General features: G+C 39.0%; 1 protein-coding gene across 1 annotated transcript in view; it reads left to right on the top strand.

Moving 5' to 3' along the window:
* GPATCH2 (G-patch domain containing 2) overlaps window positions 1-12,268 on the top strand; it is a 200,146-nt gene that overhangs the window by 164,722 nt on the left and 23,156 nt on the right. Inside the window, exon 9 of the mRNA XM_003930346.4 lies at window positions 8,586-8,674. Within this exon, the coding sequence (XP_003930395.2) occupies window positions 8,586-8,674 (89 nt within the window). The remainder of the gene's footprint in view (window positions 1-8,585; window positions 8,675-12,268) is intronic.

Here is a 12,268-nt window from a genome sequence, read left to right as displayed (position 1 = left end):
TTATAAAACAGTCACTACCATTTTCAGTTATCATTTATGTGGAATAATGAAGTGGTACAAAAGAAATATTTAACTGAGCTGTTTAGGAATATGGTGATGTGTATTTCTTAACACGCACACGGAATGGTGTCATTAGACTAGCAGTCCCTCTATGCTTTAGATAGCGCATGAAACATACCATATGAAGGAAGCAAGACATCTCGAAGTAGAAAGTACCAAATGGTGGCCAAGAGAGAATCTGCAGCAGTAGGCTGATGTCAGAATACCACTGGGTTTTCGTGTCAAGGACTCTTGTAGGTTTTAATTGAGTTTTTGAAATGAAAATAAGTGCTTCATTCTTGTATGTTATGACCCATTTAAAGCAAGCAGAAATGGACAATGAGGAAAAACTTTTTATTAACTACAAAAAAAAAAAACCTACATGAGTTTTTTAAATGACCCCAATTCTTCTTTTATTTTAGCCTAATGGCAGTTTTCAGATGTAATGAGTTTACTCTGCTGTGTGTTTATTTGGTATGTGTTTTAGCGACACACTTCGCTAAGCATTCTTCTGTGTGTGTTGTATGGCAAAGTGCCTTCATCGTTCCCTTTAACTGTGACCGTAGGTAAATTACTTAACTTTTTTGTGCCTGGGCTTCTTATCTGTGGGGTGGGGATGATAATAACAGTAATAGCTAACAGTTATTGATTATATAAGCACTGTGCTAAAATGTTTTACATAAATGATTTCTGAATAAAATCGTTTGAGGTAAGTACTAGTTGAATCATAATTCTTGAAGTTAAGGAAATTGAGGCACAGAGCATGTAAGTAGCATGCCAAAGGCTGGTAAAAAGCTTTCTCAAACATCGATAGCCGGCTTTTACAAAGCTCTAATGAGAAAGCAGAAATGGTGGTACCAGAAGGAACATGTCTAGACTCCCTGGCTCATCCCAAATGCAGATCAAACCAATGCAACCTATAGCTTGAGTTTCCACCACAGCTGCCACAGTGTGAAAACCTTGACTTTGCCTGTGAGAAATTCATCCAGCTGCCAAAACCACTTACATTTATCAACCATTGTTTTACTGTCTTCTAATTAATCTAGTTGTAATTTGTATCTTTTGTTGCATGCTTAATATAAGAAAGAAAAAAAAATACCAATAATAATGAGAAGTGTGAAGAAGAAAATTCCCACAAAATGCCATCACACACAAATCATTATCATCAGTATTTTGCTGCAGTCTTCCACACCTTTCAACATGTATGCATATTCACTGATTTGGATATTTTAGTTTAGTGTACACACCTATTCTGTGTTTTTTGATATTGTGATTTTAAAAGCCGACCTATATATATGGCATATTTTAAATATTCCAGAGACATTTTAAGACAAGTATTTTCTATTTTAGATTATGAATAGTTTGGCTTAAAACTACTGAGTCTATTTGAGTAACCCTCTCCTTTAATCATTCAGAATCAAATAAAATTCATGCATCCTCTTGCTAGAGAAGTGTTCATACATGTACTTTGCACATAATTTAGGAGGGTTCCTGACCCTTCTGAAGGCTCCCACCTTGCCTCCTGCATCTCACCTCCTTGCACACTCCGTTTCAGCCACACTGACACTGCTTTGAGGAGTCAGGAGAGTCCTTGACTAGCAGGGTGGAAGCAGGAGTGAAAGGAAGCTCTTGAGCTCCTTCAGAAGCCTCCTGACACAGTGGTACTAAAACGGAGTGTTCCCTGTCCCTCCTTGCAGGGGGTGCAACAGGGGTGTGGCTTGTCTGTTTGGCCACTGTGTGCACTCAAACCCCTTACAGGAGGGGGAGCACGCAGTTGGGCAGGAGCAGGAGCCAGGGGTGAGCATCTTGGGGCTCTGTCCCACAGTAGCATCTAGGGGTGAGTACCTGTGACTTCCAAAGGCCAAATGGGCATGATGTGTGTTACAGTGTGCTCTTTTAGCTTTGTCATCCACAGACGGCCTGAGTGTTAACCGGTTCAGTACCCTCTGGGTACCCAGGTCCTTGTCCAGTGCCCAAGAAGAATCAGGTCACACATGGACTTGAGGATGGCCAATGCGGGGGTTTTATTGAGTGGAGTAGAGGTGGCTCTCAGTGGGATGGATGGGAGCTGGGAAGGGGATGGAGTGGGGAGCAGATCTTCCCCTGGAGTTTGATTGTTCAGCGGTCTTCCTCCTCTCTGACTGTCCCCAGCCAAATTCTTCTTGATGTTCAGATGCTCCCTTTTCTCTTCTCTCTGCCATACCGTTCTGCCGTGTTTCTGCTTTTTTGTCTGTCTTCTCCTTGTCTGCTGCTGGAGTTTGGGGCCTGGAGTTTATATGGGTACAGGATAGGGAGGTGTGACAGGCCAAAGGCAACTTTTGGGCACAAAAAACAGGAATGCCTGTTCTTATTTAGGGCCACAGGTTTCTAGGCTTGAGGGTGGGGCCTTTGCCGGGGAACCGCCCTCTTCTACCCGGTATTTCCCTGTCTCCCATCCGTATGAGTGCCTCACTCACGCTAGGCACATAGGAAGCACGATAAACAGTAGCTCCAGGAGAGGCCATCAGTTCCCTTAGCAGGATAAAGTGGACTAGGAAAAAGGAAGCCTGGACTCAAACCCTCTAGGGTGGAAGAGGCACGAACAGCACAGATCCATCTGAAGCAGTGAGACGAACTACACTCCGGCAGGCAGATCATTCTGTCTAAGGGGCAGAGCCTCAGGTGGAAGGTTAACCAACATAGAGTCAAGAGTTTTCAACAGGTAGGCAGTGAACAGGGATAGGAGCCGGGTCAGCGGATGCTTGGAGAAGCATTGGCAGGCAGCATTAGAAAGAGCCTCCATCACCAGATTACATTTCAGGGCCAGGACTTGAGCATGTAGGAGGTCAAGGCAATTACCTAGTTCTCAAAGAACTAAGTTACTACAAGGTCTGTGGTAAGGTAGGATAAGTCTAGAATAAAGCTTGGACCCAGTTACTGAAACCCAAGTACTGAACTTCAGTGCACTGAGCTAACACTTAAACCACCTCTTGCTAAGGTCAGGTGTGTTCCAAAGCGAAGGTAGCTGGGATTGAGGCAGAATGTGAAGTTGAATGACCAAAGCCATCAGGAGAGAAGGCCAGAGTCGAGAACTGGTCAGGCTGTGATCCACAATACCAAATGCAAAGGCTTGCTGTGGATGTCCAAAGAGAGCATGCACAAAAGCTGCTTTGAAAGAAAACACCATTAAAAACAAGGATTTGGCCGGGCGTGATGGCTCACACCTGTAACGCCAGCACTTTGGCAGGCCGAGGTGGGTGGATCGCTTGAGGTCAGGAATTCGAGACCAGCCCGGCCAACATGGTAAAACCCCCATCTCGACCAAAAATACAAAAATGAGCAGGGCATAATGGCATGTGCCTGTAGTCCCAGCTACTGCTGTGGGGGTGGGGGCGGGTGCTGAGGTCCGAGAATCCCCTGAACTCCGGAGGCGGAGGTGGTAGTGAGCAGCGTCACTGCACTCCAACCTGAGTGACCGTGAGACTGTCGGAAATAAGAAAAAAGGGGGAAAAAAAAGCAAGGATTTAATGCAATCCTCCTAGTCGTTAAAAAACATGTGTACTTGAAAGTACTTGGTACTTACTGTATTGTGTATTTTGGTACTAAAGGGAAAAAAAGCTGGATACTGATGTCTGTCTGTTCAGTTTAATACGTTGAGACATGTTGACACCGAGCAAAGCGGGGAGGATGATTTGGATCTAGAAAAGGAAGTTCACACAGGGCTGGGTTTCCCAACCCCCATCCTTCTCTCTGCCATTGGGATGCTCCTCCAGTGACACCACAGACCTGCTTTATTTCTGTGCAGCTGACGCCCTGTCCAGGCTGATATTTTTCTAACTGACAGTGAGTGTTCTTGCCAAATGCCGGGGTCCATAGTCACGTCTGTTTTTCTCTCCTCTGCAGCTTGTCTGAGGCTGCTTAGGAACACATTTTATCCAGGGGGCAGCTTTAACTAGGCCTAATTCTCTGAATAGCCTCTGTTTGTAATTGCATAGAAGGAAGAGACAAGTTCCTATTGTCTTCTCTTTAATATTATTGCGTTTGACACTGCCTGCTTCAGTCCTTGTCAGCCCATGTCAAAAGTCAAGTTTTCAGGCAAGGTGGTTCTCAGTAGGGTTTTTGCTTCTGTTTTTTTGTTTTGAGTTTATTGGGTTGTTGTTTTGTTTCTACTTTTCTCCCTCCGGATAAGATGTCCAGCTTCCTGCCCCACCCCATTTAAAGGATAGCTTGCAGCAAACCTTTAAGACCAAGTGAAGTCTGTTTAAAAAGCAGAAGAAAGCAAAAAGACTTCTTTTTGAGTTCTGCTTTTCTAATATTTAATAGGAAAATTTTCAGAAGTAACACACAGGAAACCATGCTTTAAATCCTAAGTGACAGATCTGTAACAAAACAGCCTTATTTCTTTATCCTTTCCACTTCAGGATAGGTTGGTTTTGATTTGTCTCGCTTTTCCTCCCCATGCAATTCCAGCTGAAACAAATATACTTGTCTAATTGACTGGTGTCTTTCTGACAAACCTAACAAAAGGACCTTAATATTGTTCTTTAATAACTTTGGGTCTGTTCCTGGGACGTTGCATTGTCTAGCTCAAAACACCACAGAAAGAAGAAACTGAAAATGCCAACCATCACCTTGAGTAATATTCCAAGTGTTCTGCTTTGCAAAGACAAATGACTCATTTAGACTGAAGAAACAAGGCTGCCTTTGAGACATTCATTGATTTTAAATTAAAAAATAACTGCTATGGTTTACATTAAGAGTGACAACTAAATAACAGGATAGACCTTATTTAGTGTCATTTGTAGCAACTCCACTGCACCTGTCTGAAGGAAGGGGGGGCGTGGGGCAAGCCTAAATGGGGTAATCTTACTGATCAATAATCCAGATCTCTCAGTGCTCTGTAGCAGATAGTCAATTCTTGATAGAATTACTGAAATATAGAGCTAGCTGTTTTTCTTAGGGCTTGGGTCTCCCGGTTCAATGCTGCTGAGTTTATTAACTTTATTCTCCTTGAACATTTTTCTCTTTTCCTTTATGTAGCTGTGTTGAATGAAAATGTTATATTCCATTTGCTCTGTGAAGATAGCCAAAATGTTTGGTCCAGCAGATGGAAAAAAAAAAAAAAAAAATAGAAGAGGGAGTTGGTTTGTTCCTGAGGTTTGTTTTTCACTGTCTTTGTAAATAGGCCTACCTAATACATTTTAAGAAGTATGAAAAAATGGTTATAAAGGCAATATTGACTTGGGACAGTTATCTTCAAGCAATTAGAATACTCCAATTATATATAACTAGTGCAATAACAAAATAAGTAGAAATCAATGATATTAACAGTCACAGTGAGCATCTAATATCACACACTCATGTATTTCTTCTGATTATTTCTAAAAATATGTTTCTTAAGAAATGTACACTGGTTAATAATTGTTTTAGCTTAGTTTGAGTTTAAATGTATCTGAAATCAATGAAACCAGCCTTAGTTCTTTTTAAGTTTTTACTGATATATCATATTTGTACATCCAGGAAGTTTCCTTATGCAGTAACTTGCATCATTCTGTAGTCTTCGTTCCTGAGATGAGGAAGTGTGTGTCTGAACCAGGCGTCCCCAAACTTTTTACACAGGGGGCCAGTTCACTGTCCCTCGGACCGTTGGAGGGCCGCCACATACTGTGCTCCTCTCACTGACCACCAATGAAAGAGGTGCCCCTTCCTGAAGTGCGGCGGGGGGCCGGATAAATGGCGTCAGGGGGCCGCATGCAGCCCGCGGGCCGTAGTTTGGGGACGCCTGGTCTGAACTATGGCAAACCTAGCTGGTCTCCTCTCTCTTCAGTCTCAGCCCTGTCCAGCTCGAGCTTCCACCAGCACCCATGCATCTGGTCTACTTCCTTCTCTTTTTATAAAACCTTTAATGGGTCCATATCAGTTGTTAAGCCCAAACATTTTCATGGGGCAAAGGTGGCATATATGGCCCCATGATCCAGCCTCCGTGCTCTTCTCCATTCTTGTTATATGGTCCCTTCTGCAAACGCTCTTCTGCAGACATCCTGAACTAGTCATAACTCTGAACAGAGCAAACTCTTTTATCACTCAGGAATTCGTTCAGCAGCAAGTATAGAAGACCTGACCTGCAGAGAGGATTCGAAGTAGCTAGTTCATAAGTTGGTTTTCACAGCTCGATTACAGAAAAACCACACTGCAGAATTCAGATTCCCACTTTGTTCCCTGTTTTCAGAATGGTACCTTCCCCTCCTCCTCAGCTATTTCTGGTATCTGAGCCTGTCTTGTATATGCTCTGCAGAAGGTAAACCTTACTCCAGTCTTTTGCTAAGGGGAGATTTCAATAGGGGTAAGAACTGGGAAAGAATATCCTTTTTTACAAAAAGGTAATATTATGACTCACATAGGGATATAAAATGGGTTATGTGTTAAAGACTGTATTTAACTCCTTAGCTCGTGAGGGAACTGGGCAGATGTTACAACCAGTTGAAAGGAGAAGGCAAAGAAACGCAAGGGGACATGGAGTAAGGGATTATTGAAATGAATGTTCAAATGGACACAAAACTAGCTTTTCCACAGACAGGAGGGGTGTCCTTCCACAGGACAGAAGTTATGTGCCCTTCTGTAGTCAAGAAGTATTTCCCATTGCTCTGAGTTAGCTACAACGTAGAGTAGTAAAATAGCTTTCACAGAATTAGCATTTAGCGACTGAGGAGTGTACTCCTGAAAGCATAGTTTTTCTGTGGGAGCACACATTTTATTCTACCAAGGAAAAAATGTATATTGGATGCAGCATATTTAGGATTGTTGTAAGGACTAAATAATACATTAGTTAATAAAGTTGGTTATGCCTGCTGTCTCTAATTATTTTATATACACATTTTTATGTTTTCTTTCTCCACTCAGACTTTAAATTCTTCCAATAATAAGAATGGAAAGTTTCATTTCCTCTTCCCCACCCTCCCCGTTTTCACCACCACTAGAGTCTTATGCTAATTCCATAGTAGATACTGATATATGTTTGCTTTTAAAATTCATGCAAAAAGAATATATCTTCTCTGTGACATCATTCTACTTTTTAAAAATGTGTATATAATCTTAAAAAGTAGACACAGTCATAACTATTCATTTTTCTTGGCATCATAAACCAAAACCATACCTAAAAATCCAATAAAAATGTTACAGTCATGCGTGTTCACAAACATTTTGAGAGGAAAGCAGAGCTAAGTTAGAATGAATTTTTGAAAGATTTTTTGAAATATCATAATCGTTATAGTTATTTTATAGCAGAAACAGTGTGCGTTTAATAAAAAGAGAAGAGAAAACCAGACAAATGCCCATTTACTGTTAAGATATGTCGATAAGGTTTTGTGGTATATTTGTTTTGGCTGCATGTGGCCCTCGGATTATCCAGATCATTAATTATGACTGTACTTTTTGCTTTTTAAATAAAATCTATATTTGAAATAACTTTATTCTCCAGCATTAATTTTTCATTATATTTAAATATCTGTTTAAATATATATCTTGAATTTTGAATTTTACCTGAGTTAATTTTAGTTAATTTTTCCCTTTTTCTTCCTAATAATCTGGTTATTTTCAAGTTAGTTTCTTTCAACCTTCAGGATACTATCAGGTATCTCTCTGTATTGCTAAAAGAACATGTGCTATCATAAACATACTTCATTTATTTCCGCTTCATGTTCCCCAGGCCCTATCCCAACCCTACATCAAGGATTATGGTGCAGGAAATGAACACAGAATCTTTCCATAGCTTGAAAACTTTGAAGACTTTAAATCCTTCCTTTTCTTTGTATTAGTCTTGATTTCTAATTGGTCCATTTCTTATTTTTTAATGTAGCTTTTCACTTAGGAGACCAAGATTAGACAGAATAATCTAATTGTATAATAGCTGTTTCCAAAAATAGCAGAAGGTCCACTTCTCAGTTCTTGTATATCATGTTTTTAAAAATATAATCCAGTATCATGTTATATGGTTGAATAGCAGACCAGCATTAACACATTGAAATTACGTTTACTCACTCAGCTAATAAATAATTAACTGAAGAATTCTAATCATATGAATTATAAGGGAAGCATCACTATTTCTTTCTGTTTAAAATGTTTCAAGAGAATTCACTGCTGCATAATATCCTAAAAGAAATTGATTATACTTTTCCTGTAATAAATGTTGTTCTGACAGTAAAGCATTAGTAACCAATTGATAACCTAGCAACAATATTGTGATCTCTTTAGATAATTAATCTTAGCTATTTTCCTGTCAGAAGCAACAGTGCTTGATTTTATGTTGAGCCAGAAAGATTGCCAGTTTTGAAAATTAAAAAGCATTCCTTTTATATTATTCATTCCAGTAACAATTTATGATGGCGCATTTAGCTGCTGAATGCTTGTCAACAAACGTAATTATGTTTCGATATAAACAAGATTGGTGATTTTACTGTGTGCTCCATCTTTGTTGAGAATGTTTTGATTTAGGTTCAGATTATACAAGCTGTGTATTTATGTCTTTTTTCTCTTCTTTGTTAATAGTTTTTTCTGATAATTACTCGTAGGCAAACAAGCATGCATTTAGGATCCTTATGCACGGGAGATATCAAACGGAGGAGAAAAGCCGCGCCTTTGCCTGGACCTTCTACCGCAGGTAAAACAAACGCAGGTTAGAGCGGAGCACAGCTGTAGACTTCATCAATCCTGAAGGCTAAAATGTAGATACTTCTTAATCACTTGCAGTGAAGAAGAACCACAGTTGCAAGAAACTATTAGAACAAATCATCGGCATTTGGTATCAGGATGTATTACATGTTCCATGTGTAGATTTTCCAGGTAACCAATCATTAAAGTATTTGTTACATTCCTGCCCAACTGCAAGATTTTGTGTAAGGTGTTAAGAGCAGACAGAATTTCAAAGGCTCTATCTTTGGTCTCCATAAATTTACATTCTCGTGGGGAAAATAAGGCATAAATAGGTGAAATGACAACCGTAGAAGAGATTAATAGTAATAAATCCAAAAAGCATAGCCGCAGCCCCAAAATACAAGACGCCGTGTTGCAGGAGATGGAAACCTGACTTACCGAATGTGGCAGACTGGTTTTGAGTCCCAGCTCTGTAGCAGTCCTTCCCTTCTTTTTTGTTGTTGTTGCTGTTGTTGAGACAGTCTCGCTCTGCCGCCCAGACTGGAGTTCAGTGGCGTGATCTCGGCTCACTGCAACATCCGCCTACCGGGTTCAGCCTCAGCCTCAGCCTCAGCCTCCCAAGTAGCTGGAATTACAGGCACACGCCACCACAGCCCAATTTTTGCATATTTAGTAGAGATGGGGTTTCACCATGTTGCCAAAGCTGGTCTCGAACTCCTGACCTCAGGTGATCCGCCCACCTCAGCCTCCCAAAGTGCTGGGATTACAGGCATGAGCCACCACACCTGGCCTCCTCTTTCCTTCTTTAGACAACATTCATAATAGATTTAGAAAGCTCTCATTTCTACCTCAAAAATCATGTCATTCTAACAATACGCCATTCTAATCATGAGTGTGATGTTGAGAAAACCACAAGTGCTGAACAGAGGGACGTCACTGTAAACCAGAGAGGACAGGAAGCCTTACATACTGAAAGGGCAAAGACTCGCCCTGTAGTGAAGGTTGTGAATAAAATTAGTATGTATTGAAAATCTCATGCAAGAGGAGTGGTAAGGGAGGCACAGATAAAAGTCAGTGACAGGAGGAACCCAAGTGGGCATTAGAATTAGACACCCACATATGAATAAACAAAATTAACCGTGATGGACTTGTGATGCAGCAAGCTCTCTGAGAAAATGTTTTTCAGTGTCGATACAGAGAATGATAGCCTTGGCCTACTGCCTGGCGTCTTTAACCATTCAGATTTCAAAATTTTCTCTTAGCTTCATTTGGGCAGCCTTTATAGTAAAAGTGGTTTCAATATGATAGACTATGAAAATGAGATTTGTATCAACAGGAAAGTAAACAGGAAAAAGAAAAATAAATGTAAGCGTGGTTTTTGGGGGGTGGGGTTGCATGGTGAGTTTAAAAGAAAAAAAGTACGTGAAGCTTACGTTCTGTATTTAGGGAACATATTCCCTAGTTGAGCACTAGAAAATTGAAGAATAACTTAAAATTGGAGTACTTCTAATGCAGTCTTTTCATCTAAGGGGCCACATTATAAAATTATGCATTTAGATGCATACCTGATCATCTTCTGGCTGTACTGAATTTCAAGATTAGGTAACGCCTGTGTGTAGAGTGCATTTGTATTTGTGTAGAATGATATTTGCCACTTATTGGGCGCCTACTGTATACCAGAAACTTTATTATTTTCCTTTTATAACAATTGTGTGAGGAAGATGGTGTTACCACTTTAAAGATCATAAAATGAAGATGCAAAGAAGTGTTAGGTTAGCTACCTAAGACAGAATTATTGAACACAAGGGAAGGTTCAAGCCTAGGTCTGCATAATTTCTAAATCCATGCTCTCTCCATAACAATGTACTGACAGCCTCTTTGTAAGAATATATATATTCTTTATATATGCATTACATAAATATATAAAGATTATCCTATTGCACATGCCGAAGTAAATGCACTACTATATGCCTTAAATTTTGTAGGAGATTTATCTATCTATTACTACGTAGAAATGCAGAATATTCATGAAATACTTCTAATATATCTCTTCATATAGGAACATGTAGCCACATTTTGGATGAAAAACGTGTCATCAGTCCTGCAATTCAGATCTTTCATAAGGCAGGTATAGGATTCTTTAACATCCCCATTCCAGTTGAATGGTCCCTGAATTTTCTTATCTTTCAGTGATTCAAGTATTAGTGGCAGAAGCAGTACAAGAACAATCTTAGGAATGCTACTAAAGCACCTTTGTGTCAGTAATAAGGAAAAGAAAATACTGGGGTCATGTCCCAACACTCCGAACATATGTGAAGTGAGAAGGAAAATGCATAATGGTTGAGGAGCGGATAATATAATTATTTCTGCAAGGTGATTTTGACATTACAACTCAGTAACACCAGAGAAAATCATTTACATGGCGTATGGCTACAAACATTAAACTTTAGCCTAAAACTTTTTTTTTTTTCCATAAGCTTACACCACCATATCCCAGATTTTATGTTTCACAATTGTTGTGATAATCTCTTAAGATTCAGGATTTTGGTACTACTACATTTTTACTTTGAAGATAAAATTTATAGAAATTTAATGCTCTCTTTACTCAAAAATAGTGGAGCAGGAGAATTACATCACTCATTCTCAATGCATTTTAAAAATGTATGCATAACTGTTTCTCTCAAAGAGGAAGAAATTGAGGTTATTTTAAAGTCCTCAGTTTTAAATAGAATATCTTTTAATACTAATGAATCAATTCTAAGATGAAGATTGTTCTCCAAATTCAAGTAAGACATGTTTTTGCATAAATACACTTTGATAACGAGGGTATGAATCCTAGATCATCTTGTCTCCAAAAATTACAATTTTCAAATTCTGAAAAAGAGTCAGTCACATAATAAAGAGTGAATTTATATTTGTAAACTTCTGAATTTGAGCTCAGGACAATATTCTTGCCCCTTTATAGGCTCTTTCAGAATTCCTGAAAAACACATTGAATTGAGATATATTTTCACAGTTTCTTTTGCCTTTGGTCAGCATTAATTCTAAACAAGAAAAAATGCAGAAGATAACTCCCTTTTATTTGAAATAGGGAGTAAGAATTAAAAGACTGACAGCTTGAATATTGTTTGATAACCCCTCTGATTTATATGTGAAATATGATGCAATCAAACAGCAAGTTTCGAAAGGATTTACCAAAAACATTGTCAGAAAACTATAATTAGGCACTTTAAATCCCAAACTGGGTTTGTGTAACAATTTATGACCAAAGATAAATTGTATTCATAATAAATAACACTTTTAATAAAAGACTTAAAGCTCCCTATGAAATTAATAACCCAGAATTGATGTTTACCTGCTAGTGTATTGAGAATTTTTCTCACCCTCTTTTAGCAATAGCTTTGAAGCATAATTTCAATCACTTTAGAAAGCTCTAGACTAAGAGCAGTGTTATCATTTGAGCATTTATTAATTGTGACAGGAACACCAAATTTATTTCAGTGCTTTAGCTTATTTACTGCTCTTTCACCTTTGTATGTTGTATTGACAAAATAAAATGAATATTGATAAAGTTAGATATTGATTTTCTTTTAATGTATAG

The sequence above is a fragment of the Saimiri boliviensis genome, chromosome 14 (genome assembly GCF_048565385.1).
Source record: "Saimiri boliviensis isolate mSaiBol1 chromosome 14, mSaiBol1.pri, whole genome shotgun sequence".
Taxonomy (NCBI): Eukaryota; Metazoa; Chordata; class Mammalia; order Primates; family Cebidae; genus Saimiri; species Saimiri boliviensis.
Note: the sequence above shows the minus strand (reverse complement) of the source record. Positions and strands in the feature narration are given on the sequence as shown.